The following is a 27,317-nucleotide window of genomic DNA, read 5'->3' on the forward strand; positions in this document are numbered from 1 at the left end:
ACTCCAAGGAGCAAAACAAAGGACTCCATGAAAAAAACCAAAAGCCCATTCCCCCCCACCCCAATCACTTACCGCCTATCAAAGGAGGAACTGAGCTGGGAGCCATCAGGGCCACGGGGAACAATTCCCACCCAGATCTGGTGCTTATCTATAACATGGGGGTTCTCCAGTGATACAGGGAAAGGGCTGCATGAGGAAAGAGATAGTTAGATAGTAACATAGTAAGTAAGGTTGAAAAAAGACACACGTCCAAGTTCAACCTTTTTTTTTTTTTTTAATCTGCCTAACTGCCAGTTGATCCAGAGGAAGGCAAAAAACCCATCTGAAGCCTCTCCAATTTGCCTCAGAGGGGGAAAAAAAATCCTTCCTGACTCCAAAATGGCAATCGGACTAGTCCCTGGATCAACTTGTACTATGAGCTATCTCCCATAACCCTGTATTCCCTCACTTGATAAAAAGCCATCCAACCCCTTCTTAAAGCTATCTAATGTATCAGCCAGTACCACTGATTCAGGGAGAGAATTCCACATCTTCACAGCTGTAAAAAAAACCCTTCCAAATATTTTTCACTGTAAAAAAACCCCTTCCGAATATTTAGGCGGAACCTCTTTTCTTCTAATCGGAATGGGTGATCTCGTGTCAGCTGGAAAGACCTACTGGTAAATAAAGCATTAAAGAGATTATTATATGATCCCCTTATATATTTATACATAGTTATTTCTCCCCTTAAGCGCCTCTTCTCCAGCGTGAACATCCCCAATTTGGCCAGTCTTTCCTCATAGCTAAGATTTTCAATACCTTTTACCAGCTTAGTTGTCCTTCTCTGTACCCTCTCTAATACAATAATGTCCTGTTTAAGTGATGGAGACCAAAACTGTACGGCATATTCTAGATGGGGCCTTACAAGTGCTCTATACAGTGGAAGAATGACCCCCTCCCATGACTCTATGCCCCATTTAATACAGCTCAAGACCTTATTTGCCCTTGATGCTGCTGACTGGCGTTGCTTGCTACAGCCAAGTTTATCATCTACAAGGACTCCAAGGTCCTTTTCCATAATGGATTTGTCTAGTGCAGTCCCATTAAGGGTATAAGTGGCTTGGATATTTTTACATCCCAGGTGCATGACTTTACATTTTTCAACATTGAATCTCATTTGCCACTTAGCTGCCCAGATTGCCAGTTTGTCAAGATCACGTTGCAAGGATGCCACATCCTGAATGGAATTAATTGGGCTGGATAGTTTTGTGTCATGTGCAAACACTGATATATTACTTACAATACCCTCCCCTAAGTCATTAATGAACAAGTTAAATAAAAGTGGACACAATACCGAGCCCTGAGGGACCCCACTAAGAAGCTTACTCCAAGTAGAGAATGTACCATTAACAACCACTCTCTGTACCTGATCCTGTAGCCAGTTTCCAATCCATGTGCAAACGACTACACTGTCCAGCATCTTACTTATCTCATCATAAAAAGCAACTAAATTTGTCTGACATGACCTATCCTTCATAAAGCCATGCTGATTGCTGCTCATAATGCCATTCACTTTGAATGTGATCCCTTACCAAGCCTTCAAATAATTTGCCCACCACAGATGTCAAGTTTACTGGCCTATAATTGCCAGGCTGAGATCGTAATCCCTTTTTAAATATTGGAATCACATCAGCTTTTCTCCAATCCATAGGCACCATATCAGATGAAAGTGAATCTGAGAAAATCAGAAATCGGGGCTGGTCTAAAACTGAACTAAGCTCTCTTAGAACCCAGGGGTGTATGCCATCAGGCCCTGGAGCCTTGTTTACATTGATTTATATTAAAGCTTTATGAATTATATCCTGAATCAGCCACTGACTAGATTGAGCTGAACCATTCATGCAGTTATAAAGTGAGCCTGTGAACTCAGACTCCTTTATTGTATACACTGAAGAAAAGAACTGATTTAACACATTTGCCTTTTCTGTATCTGTTACAACCATACTGGTACCATTATTTAATGGAGCAACACTCTCAACCTGCATCTTTTTACTATTAATATATTTAAAAAACTTTTTAGGGTTAGTTTTCACCTCCACCGTAATTAACTCCATTTCCTTTCTTTGCCTTCCGGATTGCTGATTTACAACATTTATTACAGTGTTTATATTCAGGACAAGTAAGTACTAACTTAACATGCACTAGATATATGGAGAGTACTAAGCACTGCGTATCTTGACAGCGCTATATAAATAAATTATGATGAGTACTATACCCCCACACCAAAACTGCATCATTTTTGTTGCATAAATCTCAACCCATCTCCAGTTTCTCCATGCTGTGTAACTCTGCAGATTTATGGCAAATCGGCACACATTTGAACAGAATAAATGTTGCAGAAAGGGAGCAGTGGAGGGGGCAGTGGATGGGGCTAAGGGTGGTATAGGATTTAGTTTTCCTTTAATGACCATTTGTCTCTCACACCAATCATTCACATTCCTAGACTCTTACATCTGCATCTCCATGGTAAAGGAGGAAAGGGGGCACAGGGTCCCACTGGTCAGGATGATGGATCGAACTCCCTGTTTCACCAGGTCATGCATAGTGTATCCTGGGCTGAAGCACCAATAGCTGAGAACTTTTCCTGCAACAGATAACAGTGAGATCTGTGGGTTGCTGGGAGTTAGCAACATCTGGGGAGCCACAGGCTAAAGAGTAGCAAACCAAGGCAGCCCCCTAAGATTGGAAACTACGTGCATCATGTCACTGAGGATGATGGGAAGTGTATTTTACCTAGGTTTCCTTACCTCCCTGCTTTTTGCTGTTACTCCAAATGTCCCCACGAGGCTTTTTCCGCTGGCTAGTATCAGGGTGGATGTGAACCTAGGGCACAGAGAGACAGGTCTGGTGACATCTGTTTCAATTTACAGAAGCAAAGATTTTGCAGAGGGGCCCCTGGATGTGCACTAGGTGCTTAGGCACAGCAGTGCCATCACAGAAATGATATTTGTTCTGACCAGTAAAGGGAAGTTTGTTAGGGCCCACCAGTAAGATTTCACCCTGATGCTCCAATCACTATAGCACTGCAGGACCTATCCTGTTGCTAGGGTTGCCACCTAGCCGGTATTTTACCGGCCTGGCTGGTAAAAATGCCAGTTGATCCCTATGTTATTAATAGGGAAAAAAGATAAATATATAGGAAGGCCGGTATTTTTTTTTCCAGAAAAGGTGGCAACCCTACCTGTTGCCCCCACAAGGTTACATTCCTGACGTTTCCCAGATTAAATAAATAATTTGCCCTATACACTTCTCAGGATCGTTGCCAGGAGAGGGACTACGGCAGCTGGAAAGTGGGTATTTGGGGTACATAAAAAACAGCACTGACATATAATGTTCATATGATGGCTTTCTTACTTTGTAGTACTTGGAGATCTTCTGATTGAAGCTTGACACATTAGCGCCCTCTGGGGGGTCCATGCTGAACACAATCTGTGGTGAAATGAAGATAAAACATGGGTTAAATCAAGTGTTGCTTCACAGAACAAAACCCACCAAAGGAATTGTATTCAGCATGAAGGTGAGGGGCATACTATAGAACAGTGATCCCAAACCAGTGGCTTGTGAGCAACATGTTCCTCACTGACCCTTTGGATGTTGCTCCCAGTGGCCTAAAAGTAGGTGCTTATTTTTGAATTCCAGGCTTGGAGGCAAGTCTTGGTTTCATAAAAAACAGCTATGTTGCCAAACAGAGCCCCCTGTAGGCTGCCAGTCCACATAGGGGCTACCAAATAGCCAATCACAGCCCTTATTTGGCATCTCCAAGAACTTTTTGCATGCTTGTGTTGCTCCTAAACTCTTTTCACATTTCAATGATGCTCACTGTTGGGGACCCCTGCTATAGAAGAAACAGTCTCCCAGGGAGTCAGTCCCATATGTAATGCTTAGTCTAGAATGGAGAGCAGCAGAATTAGAAGCAACTCACCTGGATAATATCTGCCAGTTTTTGCAGCCCCATCACGTTGGTGAAGATTCCAGAGCCTAGCAAGAGAGGAAACTATACATGGGCAAAGACAGCGGCTGCTTCCTAACCTCCCAAACACACACAAAAGTTCTAGGTCAGAGTACCCTTTTTAGTGGGTGCTTTTACATTGTTCCTGAATTGTGGCTACACAAACATGTTTAATCTAATTAAACATATGCAGTCACTTATGTGACTTATGTGACTGTGTTAGGCAAAACTCTTATGGAGAAGGACCTGGGGGTACTTAACTTGGCTGTAGCAAGCAATGCCAGTCAGCAGCAGGAACGGCCTGCAAGATACTGGAGTAAAGATTTGCAAGAGGAGATGTGACCATCTCCACTTTATACAGCAATGGCAATGTCCCATTTAAGATATATCATGTAGTTTTGGTCTCCAGTGCTCAAACAGGATATTATTGAATTAGAGAGAGTATAAAGAGACATCAAGCTGATAATGGGAATGGGCTCAGTTATGGGGAAAGGCTGGCCAAGTTGAGATTGGTCACACTGGCAGTTAATGGAGGACGTGAAACTATAATATAATAAAGGGGGGCAGTAATGATTTGTCTTTTTGAGTAAGGGAATTAGATGCAGTATCAGATGTGGGTTTTCAACTTTCTATGTATTAAAATGGACCAGCGTAACATAGCAATAATAGCTGAGCTGTGCAAATGTTACAGAGCTGTGTTGAACATTATCAATAGAGGAAGACCAGCTTGTGTGTCTGAAGTGGAGCTTGCAATCTACAATGAGGAAAAATACATTAGCACTTCCAAACCCTCCTTCCTGTCTGCCTTACTTCCACCCACGTGCTGTATGATCTGTTCCAGAGACTCCAGCAGTTGGGTCTTGGTTTCAAAGGTGATGCCGGAAGCAGCAAAGAGCTGAAAGATATAACTGCAGACAGAGGGACAGTGCAAAAGCAGCATTGGGGGCTGCGCAGTTTGCCAAGCATTGAATAATGCCAGGCTCTATATTAATTTATAAATATAGCAGATGACTTGACTTGCCAGCCATCTCAGTTAGTTGCTCTAACATAAAAAAAAAATCATTATCAAAACTTAGGCTAATTTACATGTTGCATTTTCTCCACAAATATAAATATGGAAAATTCGCTGCCCTCATGACTGCACATTTTTCATCCAAAATCCACCCTGTGTGCGTACTGATCGATACATGCCATGGCTGTGAGAGCTGATGGAACACGAGCAGATTGGGTTTTGTGCAGCCTCTGAAAAGCTAACAATACACTGCACAATAAGGCAGGAAAGCTAGTGACACTTACCTCCCGTCCTTGGTGGCTCCACCCCCACCAGGAGGAAGCTGCGTAGACTCGATGGAATTTTCCAACTGCATAAGGGCGGCTGGGGAAAGTGAAGAGAAAGGCATGGGACAAGCGGGGAGCAGTTTGGGGCAAAGGGTAAATAACAAGTGAAAAGCAAAGAAAGTAATGGGGATGGACAGGGGGAAACAAATAAGGACAGGACTAAGCCACCCTCATACACAGTGCAAATGAAACTTACCTTTTATCTTGGCAAGATCCTCCAGCTCCAGATTTAGACCTGCAACGAATGATAGGACTCATGAGTTGCAATAGTTACCCCAACTTTTTTTCCCATACACCAGCCTCTTTTTCAGCCAGGGGGCAATATTCACCATTCTCCTTCAAATTTCTCACCCGAATTGTGGGAATCCATGTTGAATTCTGCCTGAACGCGTTTCTGTTCTACAGTCTCCATTTGTTCTTTTAGTACCAGATCCATTGCATCAATCCCTGATGCCAAATCATATGGGGTCAGGTCAAAAGAAGATGAATCCTCACACATTCGTTCCTATTGGGTCACAACCAGTTCAGCGCTGGCATGGGAAATCATGAGTGCCAAAAAAAAGCTTGTGATGCACAAGATACTTACCACATTGTGAGCCTCATCAAATATCACCACTGTGCCTTTCAGGTCAATGTTATGGGCCCGGCGACTCTACAGGGAAATAGACATTAATTTAGATCCAACCCTGCTATTCCAGCAACAAAATACAAACCCCAGCACTACTGCCAAACATCCTACCATATCCATACACTGCTAACCCTGCCCACAAATATCTCTGCCCTCTCACAGGTGTAAAGACCCCAAAAACCTGTATAGTTGTGCCCAGGGCAGATAAGGCACAAATATATAGGACAGCAGTAAGGCTACCTAACCTGAAATGAATTGGTTTGGGAATTATCTATGTGCCCTGACTTCAACATCTCCACCCTGCCCTCCCTGTAGCACTGTCCCTATTTTTATGGAGTTGCAAGTGAGGCACACCACCCCACCCCAAGTACCTTAGGGTCCAGCAGGTAATTATAGGGCATAAATATGATGTCAGCTTGCTGCTTGAGATTGCGGGACAGATAATAGGGGCAGGCTCTGGGGGAGAGAACAGAAGGTTCAGCAGACTATTAAAGCCGTCAATGAGAAGCTGGAAAAATAAATCATAGTCTCACCGGTGTTTGGTGCCGCTCTTCACCAGATCCTCTATATCCAAAATATGGTTAGTCAAATCCTTTTCTGTGCACTTTTCTATGGGTGTGGACACAAATTACACTTCAGTGTTTTAATATATCAAATATCAGTAACACTACCCTCCCATGCTCTATGTCTATGCTGAACTGTAGCTCTGAACAATGTCACAGTTACACTTAATTCTCCATTCCTTCTGGTTATTACATTGCAACGTGCCTTCCATACCAGTAAAATGGAACAATCGTGTAAACTTAAAGGTGTTGTTCATCTTTGAGTTCACTTTTAGTATGATGAGAATGATATTGTTTTTCATTTGTTATTATTTGTGTTTGTTGAGCTATTCAGCTTTTTATTCAGCAGCTCTCCAGTTTGCATTTTCAGCAATCTGGTTGCTAGGGTGCAAATTACGCCAGAAACAATGCATTGATTTAAACAAGAGACTGGAATATAATTAGGAGAGAGTCCGAATAGAAACATGAGTAATACAAAATACAATACAATAACAATACGTTCGTAGCCTGACGACCATTTGAAAGCTGTAAAGATTTAACAGAAGAAGGAAAATAATTCAGAAACTATAAAAAATAAATAACGAAGACCGATTGAAAAATTACTTAGACTTGGTCATTCTTTAACATACTAAAAGTTAACTTAAAGGTAAACCACCCCTTTAAGCTTCAATCCCTACTGGTCATTACACTGCAATTTGCATGAGTTACCAGCACACAGTGGAACACGTGTATTTAACTTCTACATTGTTATATAAATTCAAGGTTATTGTTATGCTCCAAAGAAAGAGCATCATCTCTACCCCTCCAACCCCATCCCCATCTTTAAGGGCATGTAAAGGCAAAAAAAAATAAAATCCCATTTTTACTTTCTTTAATAAAAAAAAAAACACATCTCCAATTTACTTTTATTAAAAAATGTGTACCATTTTTATAAGAAACCTGACTGTATGCAATGACATCTCCCTTCATTTACTTCTGTAGAAAGGAATTATCAGATGGTCCCTAACTGCTCTGCAGGGAAACAATCATACTTATGAACAGCAGGGGGAGCTCCGCCTTACTTTCCAGCCATGCAGAACTCAAAGAGCTTTGTTTGTTTCCCTGTAGAGCAGTCAGCAACTGCTCTACTGTAGAGATTTGTATTGTATTTTATTTTTGCCTTTACATCCCCTTTACTGTTTCCAACTCCAGCTGCAGGGACAAAGATAATGGAGCCAGATTTAAACAGATGGAATTCTATTTGGAGGATTATTTTGATGCAGTCACTGGTTCTGCAGAGTTGGAGAAAGTTTGTATTAAACAATACAAAAACTATAAAATACAAATTAGATTATATGACAACACAGGACCCAGTGCAGTCTGCCTATTCTGTCTTGCTGTATCGGCTTCTGGCAGATATTATTTGACTTGTGCTGTTCTGATCATTTATGACGATCCCTAAGCAGCTCAGACCACACTGAGCATGTGCACAGTCTTGGTCTTGCAAACGATGTTTAACAAAGTTACAAGATGGTGACCCCCTGTGGCCAACTTTGAAAGCATAAATAATTTGTTTGATTAGGCCACTGGTGCAGTAAGTTCATGTTTAGTATACAAAATAGAGCATTTCTAGCCTTATTCTATTTTAGACTTTACTTTCCCTTTAAACCTAAACCCACCTGCTCAAAGTCTTACTCACCCTCAACGTTATTGTAGAAGTGACAGGTACGGGTGGAAACTTTTGAACGGCACATGTGGACCTGAAAGGTGAAGCAAAAGCAACTCATGAAGCATAAGATAGAGTGCGACCAACCCCCTCTAGATACACCAATGACACCCCAAGAAATAGCAGTGAAAATAAAAGGCTTACAATGTAAAAAAAAAAAAGCCGCTGGTACAGATGGAATCCTGCAGGAGATCTTTAAATAGAGCCCCCCAGAAACACATGCCAGAAACACATGATGCAATAGCAAAACTCTTCAACATGGTCCTCAGTGCTACTTACCTCAGGTATGGAAACAAGGCCTTGTAACACTCTACAAAAGTGGAGAGCCAGGCAATTAAAGAGGGATCTGTGTGACCAGGACAATGGACAAACTGTTCAACAGAATTCTAAATAGTCCAATCCTCAACACAACACAGTGGGGCTCATTTACAAATACTGGGCGAATTTGCACCCGGGCAGTAACCCATAGCAATAGGCATAGTCAAAAGACAGAGCCAAACAGGGTTCATGCCAAACCACAACATCACATCTACACCCTGCACAGCCTCATCAGGGACCATGTCTATAATACAAAACAAAGAAAAATATTTGCCTGCTTTGTAGACTTTTGACTCATCCAGGTCTATTGTGGAGACTACTGGAGAGTGGGATAGAGGGCATGTGGTCTTATAAAGAGCCTATATACTTAGAACCAATGCAGCGAGACAGTGAATGGGAAGAGAAGTGATTCCAGTAGGGTCAGACAAAGCTGCAGCCTGAGTCCAACTCTCATATATAACATTTACATTAATAGATTGGCAGCAGCTTCAGCCTCCTCCTCAGCACCAGGACTGAAACTACATGAAACAGAGGTAAAGTTCCTCCTTTATGTCGATGATCTACCACTCCTGTCACCAAGATATAGTGGCCCGCAAGCCCGCCTGGTAGAGCTGGAAAAGTACAGCACAACATGGGCACTGACCATCAACCCAAATCAGCCAATCAGGGAGCTTCAAACCAGCTGTCCTAAGATAAGGCGTGCAGAACCTTCTATGCCATCAGGAGACACCTGTACCGCTTTAAAATCTTTGACAGTGTTATCACTCCAATTATCCTCGATGGTAGCGAACTATGGGGTCCTATCACCTACCCAGACCAATCCACATGGGACTCCAGCTCAAAAGAAATATTGCATCTGAAATTGGCAAGCATCTTCTCCAGGCCCACCAGAGAACCTCAAACAATGCCTGTCAGGGCAAGCAGGGCAGATTAACACAACTGTATGCCATATAGAAGAAGGTGCTCTCTTTCTGGGCAGCCCCATGATCTACCACCATAAATCCTGACTGAACAACAAAACCCAGAGCAAACCATGTACCCTGAAACAACTCATCAGCATCCTGCCCACACAAGCTTACGATCAACTGACCAAGGGAAGGAGGGAGCATGCGACCCAGTAAGCACTCGAGAGCAAGACGCTTCACGCAAGACGCTTCAAGCAAGAGAGAGTAAGATGCTTCAAAGTAGCCTTAGAAAAACGCTTCAAAGTAGCCTTAGAAAAACGCTTCAAGCGAGAGAGAGCAAGACGCTTCAAGCGAGAGAGAGCAAGACGCTTCAAGCGAGAGAGAGCAAGACGCTTCAAGCGAGAGAGAGCAAGACGCTTCAAGCGAGAGAGAGCAAGACGCTTCAAGCGAGAGAGAGCAAGACGCTTCAAGCGAGAGAGAGCAAGACGCTTCAAGCGAGAGAGAGCAGACGCTCAGCGAAGAACGCTTCAAGCGAGAGAGAGCAAGACGCTTCAAGCGAGAGAGAGCAAGACGCTTCAAGCGAGAGAGAGCAAGACGCTTCAAGCGAGAGAGAGCAAGACGCTTCAAGCAAGAGAGAGCAAGACATTTCAAGATCAGAGATGTAGAGAGATGCAGAGATGTTCTCCCATACATTAGACAACAACATATATAAGTTGATACACAATAATCGACAGCGACTCCCAGGCAAACGGAGTATCAAATATGGTTAGGAAACCACAGGATAAGTGTTATTGTATTTATATAAAATATATAGGTGCCACTTAGTTGTAACTTGGTTGAGGTTCCAGTTTTAACCAAGCAAACAGCACAGGGATCATGCTCACTTTTATCACAGGCATACTATTACATGTCCTTTGTATGTCTGACCATATATAGGCACACCTATTAATTTAGCAACTGCTGCACAGTACAGTATCAAGCCACTAAATGGCAGGAATGGCAAAGCCCAGGGTACCTTGGCATGGTTACTCTCCTGTTTCTTTACTTCGGGGTGGATACACAGCTGTTCCCTGGAGCCAAGCACACAAACCTTTGGCCTGTGGAAAAAGAAAGGTAGAATGAATGCAAATAAAGATGCACAAAGCCTATGCAAGGAGCTGCCACACCACTTGCCATTACTCTCCTATGGCATCGGCTATGTCTACGGCAAGGCTGGCAGGAGTTATGTTCCTACCCCCCATATGTCCCTCATCAGCATTCACACCCACCCCTACCTGTACGTTGTGTGCTTCAGTTCACTTATAACTTGCGTCAGTTGGGAGTGCGTCCTGGAGGCGTAGATAATCTTGGGCACATCACTGTAATAGGCTGCAGGGGAGATGGGGGTAACATTAGGGCAACGCTTTGTAGTAAGGAACACCACATGTAGGTAGCTCTCATCTATTGTACATGGGAACATCCCCTCCCCCCAACATGCTGGAGCTAAACTGTAGCCCTAAGGTACAGCTAACAGCCTACAGTTCTGCGCGGGTCCATTTTTTGGAACCCGTACCCACAATCCGCTACCCGGACCCGCATTCTTACCCGCTTGGACCCGCTACCCGACTCGCAAGTACCTTATTCGAAACCCGGACCCGCTGACCATCAAGAATCAGGAAGTGCTGTCATTGTAAACTGGAAGTGACATCATCAGAAGTAGGCGTGATCAGAAAAAAGGAGTAAAAATCGCTATTGAGAAGACCGGCGGCCCGACCCGCAACCCGCATTCTTACCCGCTTGGACCCGCTACCTGACCCGACCCGCAACTACCTTATCCACAACCCGGACCCACTGACCATCAAGAATCAGGAAGTGCTGTCATTGTAAACCGGAAGTGACATCATCGGAAGTAGGCATGATCAGAAAAAAGGAGTAAAAAATCTCTATTGAGAAGACCCGCGGCCTAACCTGCAGAACTGCCGACCAGCGTCTATACCTGCACCCGGAATTTCTAAATGCAGGGTACCGCAGGTTTTTACGGGTGACCCACAGGTACCCGACCCACTGCACAACTCTATAACAGGCCTCTGTGTCAGGAAATCTCACACACGTGGCAACTTCAGTACTACAGTAAATGAGACACTCCCACAGTACCCACTGCACAAACACCCAGGGAGAAGGAGCTGGCACTCTACATACCAGTACCAGAGGCCTGTCCATCTGCTGCCGCACTGCCCCACTCTGCTGTTGGTCTCTCCGGGAAGAGTTCTGCTCCATTCATGCGCTCTGCGATTTTACGGGCACTAATCCCATCCTTAAAGTGCTGTCTCCAAGCCAGAGTGGCACAGAGGAGGCAAAGCGTCTTCCCAGTGCCTGTGGGGCTCTCCAACACCCCATTTACACCCTGGGAGCAAAGGGAAGAGAGGGTTGCATACATATATAGGGTCCTTGGAAAAGATTCTCTACGCTTTACTCTTCCTGCCAACAGAACCCCCCTGTTCTCTCTTCTTGTACCACAATCTCTCTCCCTTCTGCCCCTAACACTCATATTCTCTTGCTCTCCAACCTCTAGGCCCTGCATTTGCCTGCACCTCCCTTATCTCTGGTACCCCTGTTATTGCCCTCATAATCCCATTGCCTGCACTTCCCTTATCTCTGGTACCCCCATTCCTTGCATCTGCCAACATTCTACCTCCCAACATTTAGGAAACAGAAAGAGGGACAAAAAGATTTGGCATGCGTATCGAGGCAAATTTTTTTTTTTGGTCACGCCCAATAATTACCATGTTCAGTTTACATAATTTGGCAGGTTATGAAAGTTTGAACACATTTCTGTGGTTTTTATATGTTATTACAGTTTTGCAAATGAAGGTGAATTGCCCTTTAAGCTGTGAGTTTTCGTTCTTATTAAACTGTTACAAAAGTATGTTAAAAGACCAGTAAAATAATTTTTTTTTTTAAAAGTTTCTTTTTAACGAAAAAAAACCCACCAAGACAGTTTTCACTTTTAATTCGCAAAGCTTTTATTAAGAAATGACTTACCGATTCTCTGCTTGCGTGCCTCTTCAGAAACAGCGACGATCCATTGTACGGCGCTCGATTACTCCTCCCTGCCTTCTATAGGAGATAGCCAGGGAGGAGAAATCGAGCGTCGCACGATGGATCGCCGCCGTTTCTGAAGAGGAGCGCAAGCAGAGAATCGGTAGGTAATTTTTTAATAAAAGCTTTGCGAATTAAAAGTGAAAACTGTCTTGGTGTTATTTTTTGTTAAAAAGAAACATTTAAAAAAAAAAAAAAACATTTAATTTCTGGTCCTTTAAAGGGATACTGTCAAGGGAAAAAAAAAATGTTCAAAATGAATCAGTTAATAGTGCTGCTCCAGCAGAATTCTGCACTGAAATCCATTTCTCAAAAGAGCAAACAGATTTTTTTATATTCAGTTTTGAAATCTGACATGGGGCTAGACATATTGTCAATTTCCCAGCTGCCCCAAGTCATGTGACTTGTGCTCTGATAAACTTCAATCACTCTTTACTGCTGTACTGCAATTTGGAGTGATATCACCCCTCCCTCCCCCCCCCCCCCAGCAGCCAAACAAAAGAACAATGGGAAGGTGGGAAGGTAACCAGATAACAGCCCCCTAACACAAGATAACAGCTGCCTGGTAGATCTAAGAAAAACACTCAATAGTAAAAAACCCATGTCTCACTGAGACACATTCAGTTACATTGAGAAGGAAAAACAGCAGCCTGCCAGAAAGCATTTCTTTCCTAAAGAGCAGGCACATGTCACATAACCAGGGGCAGCTGGGAAATTGACAAAATGTCTAGCCCCATGTCAGATTTCAAAATTGAATATAAAAAAAATCTGTTCTTTTGAGAAATGGATTTCAGTGCAAAATTCTGCTGGAGCAGCACTATTAACTGATGCGTTTTGAAAAAAACATTTTTCCATGACAGTATCCCTTTAAGTATCTATTCTGGCCTGTCTGCCAAGACCCAATTAAGTTAGAAACTTTGTATCTGTTTCTAGCTGTTCAGTGCAGCAGATCAAAGAGAAACTCGGGACTTATCAGTACAAATCCGTGACAGCGGCTTGAGCTGTCAGAAGCGGGACTGTCCCGCTCAAAACGGGACAGTTTGGAGGTCCCGTTCCTTGCCCTCATTCTCACAATGACTGCAACTTCCTTATCTCTGGTAGCCCAGTCCTTGCACTCATACTCCAACTCCCTACATATGCCCTGCTGTCTCAGGTACCCCGATTCCTTGCATCTGTCCTGCTGTCTCAGGTACCCCCATTCCTTGCCCCAGCCCTATGGCGGACCTGCTGCAGGCACTGGATGACCTTGGCCATATAATCCTCTTGGCATTTGTATGGGTGGAACGGGAAATCCACAGTCAGACCGGCCACCGGCACCTGCGGCATCTCCACACTTCAAACTCCTTACAGCCCGTCGCTCCCTCACTTCCGGCCTCCAGTCCAGGTTTGTGCTTCGCGCGCTAACGGCCTTCCGTCACCTACATTTTCCTGCGTCTGACGTCACTGCGGCTAGATATAATCCCGTTAGTGATTGGGCTCCTCTCACGGGGCCACAAGGGGTCACAATATGCCACTCCCATATGTGTCTAATGTCACGGCAGCCCATTCTCATAGAGTGATATTAGAGAGTGGGTGCCCTAGTATGTATATGTGTTACAGGGAGAGTCCCACAGAGCTAGCCTTTTAACAGAGGGATATTACATTGACTGAATACCCCAAGTATGTATATAACAGACAGCGATAGGGACTGCCCACAGAGCTTGCACTCTTAGAGGAATATTACTTTGAGTGGAAGCACCAAGTATGTATATAACAGAGAGCTATAGGGACTGTCCCACAGAGCTTGCACTCTTAGAGGAATATAGCTTTGAGTTGGTGCCCCAAGTATGTTTAACAGACAGCTATAGGGACTGTCCCACAGAGCTTGCACTCTTATAGGAATATTACTTTGAGTGAGAGCCCCAAGTATGTATATAACAGAGAGCTATAGGGACTGTCCCACAGAGCTTGCACTCTTATAGGAATATTACTTTGAGTGGGTGCCTCAAGTTTGTATATAACAGAGAGTAATAGGGATTGTCCCACAGAGCTTGCACTCTTATAGGAATATTACTTTGAGTGGAAGCACCAAGTATGTATATAACAGAGAGCTATAGGGACTGTCCCACAGAGCTTGCACTCTTAGAGGAATATAGCTTTGAGTTGGTGCCCCAAGTATGTTTAACAGACAGCTATAGGGACTGTCCCACAGAGCTTGCACTCTTATAGGAATATTACTTTGAGTGAGAGCCCCAAGTATGTATATAACAGAGAGCTATAGGGACTGTCCCACAGAGCTTGCACTCTTATAGGAATATTACTTTGAGTGGGCGCCTCAAGTTTGTATATAACAGAGAGTAATAGGGATTGTCCCAAAGAGCTTGCACTCTTATAGGAATATTACTTTGAGTGGGTGCCTCAAGTTTGTATATAACAGAGAGTGATAGGGATTGACCCACAGAGCTTGCACTCTTAGTTGAATATTAATTTGAGTGGGTGCCTCAAGTATGTATATAACAGGCAGCGATAGGGACTGTCCCACGAGCTTGCACTCTTAGAGGAATATTACTTTGAGTGGGTGCCCCAAGTATTTATATAACACGCAGTGATAGGGAATGTCCCACAGAGCTTGCACTCTTAGAGGATTATTACTTTGAGTGGATGCCCCAAGTATGTATATAACAGACAGCGATAGGGAATGTCCCACAGAGCTTGCACTCTTAGAGGAATATTACTTTGAGTGGGTGCCCCAAGTATGTATATAACAGGCAGCGATAGGGACTGTCCCACAGAGCTTGCACTCTTAGAGGAATATTACTTTGAGTGGGTGCCCCAAGTATGTATATAACAGACAGCGATAGGGACTGTCCCACAGAGCTTGCACTCTTAGAGGAATATTACTTTGAGTGGGAGCCCCAAGTATGTATATAACAGAGAGCTATAGGGACTGTCCCACAGAGCTTGCACTCTTAGAGGAATATTACTTTGAGTGGGTGCCCCAAGTATGTATATAACAGACAGCGATAGGGACTGTCCCACAGAGCTTGCACACTTAGAGAAATATTACTTTGAGTGGGTGCCCCAAGTATGTATATAACAGGCAGTGAAAGGGACTGTCCCACAGAGCTTGCACTCTTAGAGAAATATTACTTTGACTGGGTGCCCCAAGTATGTATATAACAGGCAATGAAAGGGACTGTCCAACAGAGCTTGCACACTAACAGAGGGCTATTATAATGAGTGGGTGCATAGGGAGGGGAGTGTCCTTTATATAATACCTGGGTCCCTGTATAATTACCGATAGACGGTACAGGTGATCCAGGCTGAGGTGGGGGGGGGGGTAGAATGGCCGTTTGCAAGGGATATCATTAAAAAAAAATCCACCTGAAGGAATAATGTGAAGGTTTATTTTCTGGGTTTAGTATGGCCCCAACAACACACAAAATGTTTCAAAGAGGTGCAGGTATGGGTTTTACCCATAATGCGTTGGGGAAAGAGCAATCCAAGTTGTCATGGCAGGGATAGTAAATGAGAAGAGGTTTTCACATGTCATTGCAGTATGGGAGATACATCCATGTTAATATGGGCAAACTTACTTTGACAAAAAGGTTGATCCTGTTAGATGTGCCTTTACTATGCAATAGGGGAACTACAGGAGTCCAGGCCCGGGCTGGCAATCTGTGGGTTCTGGCAAATGCCAGAGGGGCTGCTATAAAGTACCATAGAAAGTCAGTTTTTAGTGGGCTGGTGGGGTCTGTTTGGGCCTCTGTGTAGGCTGATTGGGCCTCTTTGTACCTGAAATGCCAGGGCCTATTTTGACTCTCAGCCCAGCCCACACACATTCATGATCTTACAATAGGTGAGAGAGCATCTCAGTGTTTTTACAGAAGGGAACGTACAGGGTTGCCCATGTTTAGAGCAGTTGTAGATATACTGTATATGTCTCAACAGAAAAAGAGATACAGGATCCAGCTGTTACCTTGTCTTCATGCAGAGGAGCAAAGGGACATCCTTTGGACAAAGGGCTTGTTCTTGGGTTCCTTGAAAACCCTGAGTCAATAGGCAGATCACACACAGGGTGCACAATGCACTCACACAATTGCTCCCTATTTGCACCAAAGTGCAAGCTCAATTGCGTTAATTTTGTTGCATCTGCAAAGTATGTAGGAAATACAGGATATGAGGGGAGACAAGGAATGGAATATACAGGGTGCCCTTTGTATTGCTAGTAAGGGGGAGATGTAAGGTATGGGAGATATAGGGAATCCACATTTTAATATAGTACAGTATATATACGGTATGAGGAGATATAAGAAATGGCAGATACAAGGTGCCCTGAATATTCATAGTCAGGGGAGATACAGTGTATGGAGAAGTATAGGATATGGAATAGTGTGCCACATGCTATTACAGTAGGGGATATACAAGGTGCCATGTGTATTCAAAGTAAGAGTGAGATACAGGGTTTGGGGAGATATAGGGAATGGGAGATATAGAGAGACCCTATGTTATTAATGTACAGGAGATAAAGGGTTTGATGACTATATAGGACATGGGAGATATAGGATATCACTTTATTTCAATAGGAGAGATACAGGGTGCCCTGTGTATTCATAGTAAGGGGAGATACGGGCAATGGCGGATGGGAATAAGAAATAAAGGGTGCCACGTTATTACAGTAGGGACGTTATAGGGTGATCCATGCACACAAGGGGAGATACAGGGTGCCAGAGGATACGCAGCGATTTTAAGAAAATTGGACACCCCTGGGTTGGGCACAGACTGGTCCCGTGTAGAATCAGAAGGCAGATGATTTGGGAATGCCACTGGCCACATGCCCTGCCCACTGTAGAAACGAGCCCAGCCCCCAGCAGCCATTCCCTATAAATATGCCCACCGCCTCCCTCTCCCCACCCCGATTTGCTGCTGAGTCAGACACCATATCCTAGCTCTGCGGCACTGCAGCACCGGCACCAACAACAGCATCGGCACCAACAACAGCATCAGCACCACCAGCAGCTCCATCATCAGCGCATACAGCGGCTCCATCATCAGCGTGTACAGCAGCTCCATCTGCACCAACACCCCGCCGCTCCTGCTCCCTCCAGCACCATGGCCAGCACTCTCTCAGGTACTCCCCTCTGCAGCCAAGGGCCAGCGCAGTTTTTTATATCAGTTGGGCGCCGCGATCTGTACAGTTCTCCCGGGGCGGGGGACTTCAATTGACAAGAGGTCTGGAGGGTCTGCATTCCAGATATGGGATATATTCCATCCACACCCAGTATATTCTGTGCCGTTATATGTTCTTCCATTCCGAAGATATTCCATCGAATCTAATGTATTCCCCGCTAGTTCTATACATGATATGTACCCTCCAATGTGTATATGAAACATAATATTGTGTATGATATTAACCCTTTTGCCTAAGTGTATAACCCAATTACCCCCAGTACACTACCATATATTCCCTCCCTTCGTATGTAAGTATAATCTTCTCTCTTGTATTTGCCCTAGTACATAATATCTAATCTCCCCTCAACGTGTATATTCACCCTAGTACATGCTATACTGTATACCTTCCCCTCATCTATATTACTCCAATAATGTGGATGATGTATTCCCTTGCACAGTATTGTATACAGGGCTGCTTTAAGGCACTGGTGGGCCCTTAGTAAAGATACCACTGGTTGGACCAGCAGCCACCCCAATACATTTATAGCAGTAATAGCCTCAACCTTCTAACTATACATACTGAAACTATTCAGTGCTCTATCTAATATACCCTCATGTCAGTGTATATTCCCTTCTGTGCTGTACGTATGTATATTCGCCTCTACCATTGTATATTCCCTCATGTGCTTTACATGATGTATACCCACCCGTCCCTGTGTATATTCCTTCTAGTACTGTACATAATATATACCTACCCCTCCCTGTGTATATTCCCTCCAGTAATGTACATTATATATACCCCCCTCCCTGCATGGGCCCCCCAGTTCTCTCCCCAGAACATCAGAAAATAGTGCCTCCAGGCTGCTTCAGATTTGAAATTTATATAAAACAAATGAAGGAAAATTAATATTCTTAATGAGACATAATGTGGAATGATATTGCCCTTTAATCTGCCCCTGATGCCATAACACTAGTGTTCAGCTACATTGGGGTATGGTGAGATTCAGCTCTGGGCCTTGGCAGATGTTTGGTTAAATAGAGGGTAACGATGGTTAAGTTATCTTGATTAGGTGGGTATGGCTACCATAGCAAGCTCAGATGTAAAGGCTTTCACTGGTATGGTAGGGGCACAGGACATTACTGGTACAATTACCTCCAATTTAATGTTGTTTGTGTATCAGATCAAACGTATGGAGGCAAAGAGGGATCGCATAGATCTCTCCCCACTTGTATCATGTACAGGGCCATATATAGGCACCCGAGAGTCTATATATAGTCCTATACATGGTACAAGGGGGCAGCAGCTTCAGGGGGTGCCCCTCAGATACCTGTATATCTAAAAATCAAAATCTTGCCCATAGACAGCCATCACAGAACTGTGGCTATATCCAATAGAAAAGATGAGGGGCAGGCGAAATACCCCTAAGAATGTACTGCTCATATGCTGATCTATGAAGGGGAGGGGTCACTAGGAGGTCCAGTGCTCAGGGCAGCACTGGACCTAAATACATGTGCATGTCATGCAATGGTAGGTACCATGGGCATATTGCTTATATTGGTTTCCTGGTGCTTGTCTCATCTCCGTATACAGTATCAGTGTTTCTGGCACACTGAAAGTGATCTGGCTCTATGGGGATAAAGTGCACCTGTAATGCATGGATCTTGTGTGGGTTTGACATTGTCTGGTATGAACACACTTGACCATACCATTGTTAGACAGAAACATGCATAGACAGACACACACACACTCACACATGTTGCCAGGCTTGCATCATGACTGCCGGTGGGTAATTGAGGCTGATGGCTGGCGCCAGAGCTTGGATCCCCTGGGATGGGGCAGGTTATAGTGACACAGAGCAGATAATTAGAAAAGACCATAGGAGAGAATGATCTGTTACATGTCAGGGTCTCATTAGATGGTGATCACCGCTCATTGCGCAGCCCTTTGTATGGGACCCTGACCTTCTGCATCACTCACCCATACATTTATAGCCCTCACTTATCAACAAGCTTTCCCATGCCAGTCAGCAGCTCAGATCCACTGACATTTGAATGATTTAATTGTTACCAAGTCTGTGCTCAGTGTGGGCAGGACCAGACAGACAGCATACTGTCGGTTTTAAAAAAAGGGTTCCCTTGTGCATTGGCCCAAGCAAACAAAACAAAAAGATATGAAACAAAAACCTTGGGGCCCTCCTTTACTCTGCCTCAGTACACTTGAACCTCCCTTACTAAGCCCGGTACCGAATGAACTTCTGGGTAAAACCATTGTTACTCGCAGTACCTTTCTAGAGGAGAAATCAATTTGGGAGGGGGCAAAGTACAAAAATCAGATGCCCCCCTATCCTCTTTCAGGATACATCACAATGTTTCACAGGTACAGGTGTTAGTGCTTTGTTTGAGGACCCAAAGTGGCACCACAAATAATACCAGAACTTGTGACTGTACGTTGGTAAATGGCCCCATATCTCTAATTTCTCCGTATTCTTTTAGTGTTCCAAGATCTCTGGTTACTCACAGCCAGGCTGCATGATATGAACTAACCCCTTATGCACGGGACCAGAGGAACCCGGCCAAATCTCTGCTCTCTTACCTTCCTGACACACCTCTCTTCTCTTCCTCTTCTCTTCCTCTTTACAACCCATTCTACCACTCTGCCTTCCTTGTCTCCTTGCAGAATCCTGGGCCCAGATGTTGGTGCTGTCACTTGGCACAGCTTACAGCTTACATATCCAGTGGGTTGGCAAAGTAGCACATTGCCTCTCGCTATGGTTGCTATTGGCAACTATTATACTCCCTTACTGGCAACAGCATAACCAGTACTGCCTTGATCCTACCAGATTCACTATATTGGTATAGTTAGTGGCTGCTACCATATGCTCATTTCTCAATTCCCCCTTATCTTCCACTTTGGGACAACTGTACTGTGGTCTGGCTCCTCATCTACCAAAGCAGCATTTGGTGGAATTTAAAGAATCTGTGAGTTTTGCAAGACTTTCAATTGCATGTCGGTCAGCTAGGTGGAAGGCACCCAGTGTGTCTCCAATGAAGTATTGAGAGTGGCAGGGTATTTGGTTAAGTCAGCTAGCTGGTGTGGGAAGCAATCAATGAGCCTCCAATAAAGTAGTGTGAGCATTAGGGTAATTGGTTGTATCAGTAAGTTTTGGGTGGGAAGTAGCCAATGAGGTTTCAATGAACTAGTGTGAGTGGCAACTTTTTTGTGTTTGTCAACTGAGGGAAGGCAGCCAGTGTGTCTCCAATGAAGTATTGAGAGTGGCAGGGTATTTGGTTAAGTCAGTCAGCTGGTAGGGGAAGCAATCAATGAGCCTTGAATAAAGTAGTAGTAGACTTTGGGTGGGAAGCAGCCAATGAAGTTTTTTGTGTTTGTCAACTGAGGGAAGGCAGCCATTGAGACATATAAAACTCTGAATCTGTAAGACCAGAGTTTATAAGATCTGGCACAAAAGTATTCTAGTGTCCCATTTCCCAACAGCCCCATATACAGTATATTGTTCCCCAGAGAGACTTGGCCGGTAACTTGAGTTCTCCTCCTGCAGCCTACAAGGAGAAGATGAAGGAACTTTCTATGATATCGATGATCTGCTCTTGCCTCTACTCCCAACCTCATGCCAAGACTATCTATCAATATGAAGGTCAGTAACTGGTCATTCTATTTTCATGACTAACCCCATCACTCTCATATGCCAGAATTTGTTTCCTTGATATAGTTTGTTGCTTTATTCCCCACATTCTCACCCCACGTCTTCATGTACTGTGGCCCCAAGCAGAGGTTTCTAGCATACAGTGTTACTTGTTCTTACACAGACATGGAGGTGAAGCAGTTGAATAAAAGGGCATCAGGGCAGAGTTTCGAAGTTATTCTGAAGCCACCCACCGACTTATCACCAGAGAGTCCTCCTCTCACCACCTCACCCACAAAAAAAGACATTTCCCTGAAGGAACTTCAGAAGAGACTGGAAGCTGCAGAAGAGAGGAGGAAGGTCAGTATGGCTTGATCTGTGCACGGTTACACCTATTTTTTAGTGTTTCATATATCAGGGGTTCAAAAGTTTTATAACCAACAGGCCAGATTGGTAATTTGTCTAGTTTTGCAAATACCAGAGAGGCTGTTGCAAGATGACACATAACGCCTTTATAAAATGTGTATAAAAACACAGAAAGATCCATTCATTTGGAAAGGTTGGTCAGATGGTGGCCAGTTAATTGAATAGTTTGGTCCTGGGCAAACATTTACATCATAATAGGGACCCAAATATTGCCTTTTATTCTTTTAAATATGTTTCATCTGCCAGACCCAAGAAGCTCAGGTTCTGAAGCAGCTGGCCGAAAAGAGGGAGCATGAGAGGAATGTTCTGCACAGGGCCTTAGAAGACAACAATAACTTCAGCAGGATTGCTGAGGAGAAGTTGAACTATAAGATGGAACTAAGCCAGGAGATCCGAGATGCAAACTTAGCTGCTCTGAGGGAACGTCTCCGGGAGAAGGTAGGAATACCTGTTGGTTAAATGTTCCTATGAAGACCTTTTTTCTAATGTTCATGTTAATGAATCATCTTTCTGTTGTCTATCTGTTTATTGCCTTACATGCCTTGTATGATAATATGCCTTGTGTATAAGGCTTTTTTAAGAGCACTGGATGTTTGCAATAATAACTAATAACTGGCCATAGACATACACTTAAAGACTGGCTTGTTAAATGAGGTCGCCAAACAACAGAAAACTGATAGTCGAGAACTGCATCAACATGCCAATACTGTCCTCAATGGTATTTTCAAATCTGTCAAATAGATATCTGACTGATTGCCAGCCATCTATTGGGCAGGCTGTCCCCAGCTCTCCAAATGAATTGGCAGCTTTTTACATTCAGTGTATGGCAAGCTTGATATGGCAAGGACATAATAAGTTCTCACATGGAGGTGCCTGACCAGAGACACAATAAGATCTCTGGTGAATATCTTATCTAAAGGTGCCTGGGCAGAGAAACAATGAGATATTGTCTGGAGGTGCCAGGTAAATAAGATATCTGGCAGATATCCTTGGCAAGAGACACAATATGGCCCAAGTCTCACAAACTGGCCTGAACAACTGATATCTGCCTGAAAATCAGACAGATATCTATTGGGTAGGTTTGATTTTCCTGTTGGTTAGCATAGCTGCAATTATGATCAGATTGTTGGCCCAAGGGCCAAACAATTGGTTCAGCTCAAGTTTTCCCACTTCAAGGTGGGCATATTGGAGAGTCAAATGAGGGGATCTTCATGTGTATGGCCAGCTTGAGAGCTCAACTGCAGGTCCCTGGACAGAGTCACAATATGATCTTATCTGCAAGAGGCTGACGCCATGAGATCCTAGCTGAAGTTTTGCCTTAATGTATTGTTCAGGTGAATGGCATTGTTCCTTTAGCTCAAACACCATTGATGTATTTTGCAGGAGATCCATGCAGCAGAAGTTCGCAGGAACAAGGAGCAGCGAGAGGAGATGTCTGAATAAGAGCTTTCCTGCCAAGTTATGATGAAAAGAAAACTATTTCACCTACATGCAACCTCATATGTCTATCTCCATCTCACAAGCCTTGGGCTATGTTTGTCTGACCCACCATCTCAGCCCAGCTCTTACCCACCTGACACACCCAACCTGCAAAGGGAGAGCTCTAGGAAATCCTGATATGCATCACACCCTTGCAGATTCCCATTAGAATTCCCATGAACGAGAAAGCTTTGCAGACTGGGGTACCATGACGTTTGGAAGATGTTTGTGTTTAGGAACAGAAGCAGAAGTCTGGCTACTAGTTACTCTGTGTGACAGTGCCTTTAGCTTGTTAGACTTACTCTCAGTGACCTCCTGTCTCACACCAACACTGTCACATAGATGGTAGTACTCCAGGTCTATCCATTGTAGCTGATTATTTCTGTGCAAGGTGAAAAGGTGAGACTGAATATATCTGTACACTGGCTATTCAATAAATTCATTACTTTTGAGTCCATCACAGTGAGGAGTGAATGTTCAATATAGTATTCCATTATGTTACTTGCAGAAATATTCTTAAATCCCATATGCTTGCACTGGGCAAGCATGAGTATTCAGAGAAACTAGGGAGAAAGCTCCTAAAGGCCCATGATAGGTAGAAGTCAGTGGACCAATCATGTCCCCCAGCAGCATAATTTACTGTAACTTGAGTTTCATTATTAAAAAAACTCACTGGAACGAATAATGATAATACTCATCTGTATGTATCAATGGCTGTAGCCTGCAAACAGATGGAGGAAACCATGGTGTACTGGAGCTGAAGGTAGATGATCACCATGACATGACTGCAATCCCTCTGTCCCTGCCAACATGTATTCACATATATACACCAGAAAACTCAAGCTCTCTGCAGTAGGCCATGAAAATGGGGCAGTTGGGGGAAAAAAGGTTTTGTGAGGGTATATACAACAGCCCCTGCACTTCACCACATCACTTGGGCACAGGAACTGGGACATTAGTGTGTGAGAATCTTGTGCACATATGTGTTTGTGAGAATCACTACATGGAGTATCAGTGTTTGTATAGAGGGACAGGGATATTAGCGTATAAGAATCTTATACACGTATGTATATGTGGGAAACAATACATGGAGTATCAGCGTTTATATGGAGGGACAGGGATATTAGTGCATGGGAATCTTGCACATGTATGCATACAGTTGTGCTTGAAAGCTTGTGAACCCTTTACTATTGTCTATATTTCAACAAGTCCTGAAAGTAGACGAAGAAAACCTAGTTAAACAAATGAAACAAAAATTATTACATTTGGTCATGTATTTATTAAAAAAAAATTATAAAAAAAACAGCACATCTTCGTGTGGCAAAAGTGAGTCGTGCTCTCAGACCCCCTTGTGCAGCAATAACTGCAACTAAACAGCAGAGGTAACTGTTGATCAGTCCTGCACATCGACTAAATACAGAACAGCTTCAGCTCTTGGATGTTAGTGGATTTCCTCACATGAACAGCTCACTGCAAATTTATATCTGCCCACCTATGACCTATGCTAAACACATTTTTTTAATTGAACGTTTGAGGTCATACTTGCATGTGATCCCAAAAAGTGCACAGTGCAAAAAACAAAGTGCACTGTGCAGAATTTAATCAGTGAGTCCTCTCTTAAAAGGAATGGGCTCCCAAAAACATCTTCTGAAAACCCTGGTCTTTTGACTCACCTTTTCCTTTAGCAACTTTAATCTCCTACTCCCAGGCAAAAAGACACTAAAGGGCAAGGGTTTTCATACTGTCCATCGCCTCACAGCTAGAGAGAAACCCTTTTTCCAAGGGGTCCGGTGAAAATTCACCCGAGGAAAGGGGCTGTACTGCATCCCAAATTCCCAAGTGAAAAAACACATAAAAAGGATTGAAAGTAACGTCAAAAATAGTAAAAGTGCTTGAAAATAAGTGCCACATATGCCTTGGTAAGGCTCCAACCGTGACTGAATGTAAGAAGTATTCCTGAACAAAAAGGCCAAGTGCACTGTGCTTGTGCTGCTTACTGTGTCTATGTCCACAGTGAATTAGGCACCTCCAGGGCCGGATTTACATAGCGGATGCCCCTAGGCCCACTGCCGTTCATCGCCCCGTTTATTCACACAATTTTTCATCGGGACCGGAGCAATGGGGATTTGCGCACGGGAAATTTAAATATATATTGAATCTCCTGCCCATCTCCAGTGTTTCTCAACCAATGTGGGTGTGGTTGGGCAGCATGCCGCCCCCTAAAATCCTGTCACCCTAGGCCCGGGTCTAGGTGGCCTTTCCACAAATCCGGGCCTGGGCACCTCTGGTGGTTCATCCCAGAGGCACAACACCTTGAGCTTCCAACCTGCCAGCCCTTTCGCCAGAAGATCAAGTTTGTATTCTGCCCCATCAGAAGGGTTTGAAACTCCCCTTCTTCAAGACAGATTTAAAAAAAAATTTTTTATCGAAGCTCATGTGCTTGAGATCCCCCAAATGCAAAAAAGTCCACAAGTACAATTGTGCAAAAGGGTGCAAAGTACTCTTGCGTTTCTTCAGACTTATCTTTGTCCGAGGACCCTTTATCCCTGACCTCCCCAGCCAAAAGGCCCACAGGTGGTAAGGGTTTAATGCACCGCATCCAAAAGTGCTGAAAACGTGCTAAGTGCAGGTGACTCCTTAGGAGTATAAAAAACAATAAATGAATAGCTAAAAGCCCAATCATTGTGTCACAGGCTGGGCAAAAGTGAAAAAGAATGTGTCTAAGTGTGTTTAATGCCTGTTCCAGTGGTGTCTGACCCCACTGTGAAACTAGGCACCCCAGGTTTGCAAGGCCTGGGGTGCTATCTTGGGCTCCATCTCCCTCTGCCAATGGATGGGGACTTCCATACCTCCTGTAGTTAGTAGATATCCCACCCACTGATAAGAAGATACTATACTTGATCTTTGCCAAAAGGTCAAGTATGTACCAGGGAATATGTTGGCAGCTACAGTCTTGGGGAAAAAGTAATCAAATTAGTGCTGCCATGGGCCACTGTACTCCCTGCTACTCACCTTGGGGTCACACACAATATCTGGGGATGCTAAGTATATATGGGATTTAGGGTACTTTGGGTATTTATGGAGTAGTGAGGGACGAGGCACAATCTCTGATTAGGGGTGTTGGGAATTGGGTAGCAGTGTTGCCACCTTTTAGGGAACAAAATACTGGCCTTCCAATATTTTTGCATTCTTTTCCCTATAAATAACATTGGCATCAAGCTTCGTCTTTACCGACCTAACCAGTAAAATACCTGCCAGGTAACAACCATATTGGGTAGGGAAGAAGCACAAATTCTTGGTATTGGAGGTGCTGGGAGTTGTTAAGTTATGGCATGAGGGGGGGGGGAGGAGGCACAATCTGGGGACCGGGATGCTGGGGCTATTTATCTGGGGATTTAAGATGTTGGGAGTACTTATAGGGTATGGGGGGAGGAGACACAATCTGGGGATTGGGGGTATTTATCTGGGGATTTAAAATGTTGGGAGTATTTATATATGGGGGGAGGAGACACAATCTGATGATTGGGGGTATTTATCTGGGGATTTAAGATGTTGGGAGTATTTATAGGGAATGGGGATGGAGGCACAATGTGAGGATTGGGGGTATTTATCTGGGGATTTAAAATGTTGGGAGTATTTATAGGGTATGGGGGAGGGAGCCCAATCTGGGGATTGGGGGTTTGTGTATTTAAAATGTTGGGAGTATTTATAGGGTATGGGGAGGAGGCACAATCTGGGGATTGGGTGTATTTATCTGTGTATTTAAAATATTGGGAGTATTTATAGGGTATGGGGGAGGAGGCACAATCTGGGAATTGGGTGTATTTATCTGGGGATTTAAAATGTTGGGAGTATTTATAGGGAATGGGGGAGGAGGCACAATCTGAGGATGTTGGGAGTATTTATAGGGTATGGGGAGGAGGCACAGTGGAAACCTAGAGCACAGCACGATATGAGACCTGGCAATATAATCATAAACAGAACAACCAAGAGGTCACTGACAAAACTACAACTCCCAGTGTGCCCCACGAGTAGGCGTGAATTATATTTACTTTATTGCCCACAGCGCCACCTACTGGCTACGTTACTATACATGC

General features: G+C 43.9%; 3 protein-coding genes across 11 annotated transcripts in view; 1 reads left to right on the plus strand and 2 right to left on the minus strand.

Moving 5' to 3' along the window:
• Window positions 1-13,930, minus strand: part of rtel1.L (regulator of telomere elongation helicase 1 L homeolog) — a 40,025-nt gene extending 26,095 nt beyond the window's left edge. For 7 of the 9 annotated variants that reach the window (XR_005964250.1, XM_018235016.2, XM_018235015.2 and 4 more), the window contains exons 1-17: window positions 13,748-13,930; window positions 11,624-11,828; window positions 10,720-10,813; window positions 10,461-10,542; window positions 8,196-8,256; window positions 6,488-6,563; window positions 6,326-6,410; window positions 5,913-5,978; window positions 5,678-5,831; window positions 5,523-5,561; window positions 5,285-5,363; window positions 4,799-4,896; window positions 3,962-4,017; window positions 3,394-3,468; window positions 2,787-2,862; window positions 2,491-2,623; window positions 73-186 (exon numbers count right to left, since the gene is read on the minus strand). Coding sequence is in view for 8 of the 9 variants with exons in the window: in XM_018235016.2 (XP_018090505.1) it covers window positions 73-186; window positions 2,491-2,623; window positions 2,787-2,862; window positions 3,394-3,468; window positions 3,962-4,017; window positions 4,799-4,896; window positions 5,285-5,363; window positions 5,523-5,561; window positions 5,678-5,831; window positions 5,913-5,978; window positions 6,326-6,410; window positions 6,488-6,563; window positions 8,196-8,256; window positions 10,461-10,542; window positions 10,720-10,813; window positions 11,624-11,828; window positions 13,748-13,849 (1,595 nt within the window). In the remaining variant the exon portion in view is untranslated. The remainder of the gene's footprint in view (window positions 1-72; window positions 187-2,490; window positions 2,624-2,786; window positions 2,863-3,393; window positions 3,469-3,961; window positions 4,018-4,798; window positions 4,897-5,284; window positions 5,364-5,522; window positions 5,562-5,677; window positions 5,832-5,912; window positions 5,979-6,325; window positions 6,411-6,487; window positions 6,564-8,195; window positions 8,257-10,460; window positions 10,543-10,719; window positions 10,814-11,623; window positions 11,829-13,747) is intronic. The other 2 variants (XM_018235019.2, XM_018235018.2) reach the window with 2 other exon arrangements.
• Window positions 1-27,317, minus strand: part of LOC108701997 (traf2 and NCK-interacting protein kinase) — a 1,005,599-nt gene that overhangs the window by 344,651 nt on the left and 633,631 nt on the right. The gene's annotated exons all lie outside the window — the stretch shown is intronic.
• stmn3.L (stathmin 3 L homeolog) lies at window positions 17,415-23,680 on the plus strand. Its single transcript, NM_001096162.1, is given in 5 exon segments — window positions 17,415-17,633; window positions 21,232-21,327; window positions 21,500-21,675; window positions 21,988-22,179; window positions 23,125-23,680. Coding segments are annotated over 5 exon segments (543 nt in total). The 5' UTR covers window positions 17,415-17,614; the 3' UTR covers window positions 23,185-23,680.

The sequence above is a fragment of the Xenopus laevis genome, chromosome 9_10L (assembly GCF_017654675.1).
Source record: "Xenopus laevis strain J_2021 chromosome 9_10L, Xenopus_laevis_v10.1, whole genome shotgun sequence".
Lineage (NCBI taxonomy): Eukaryota > Metazoa > Chordata > Amphibia > Anura > Pipidae > Xenopus > Xenopus laevis.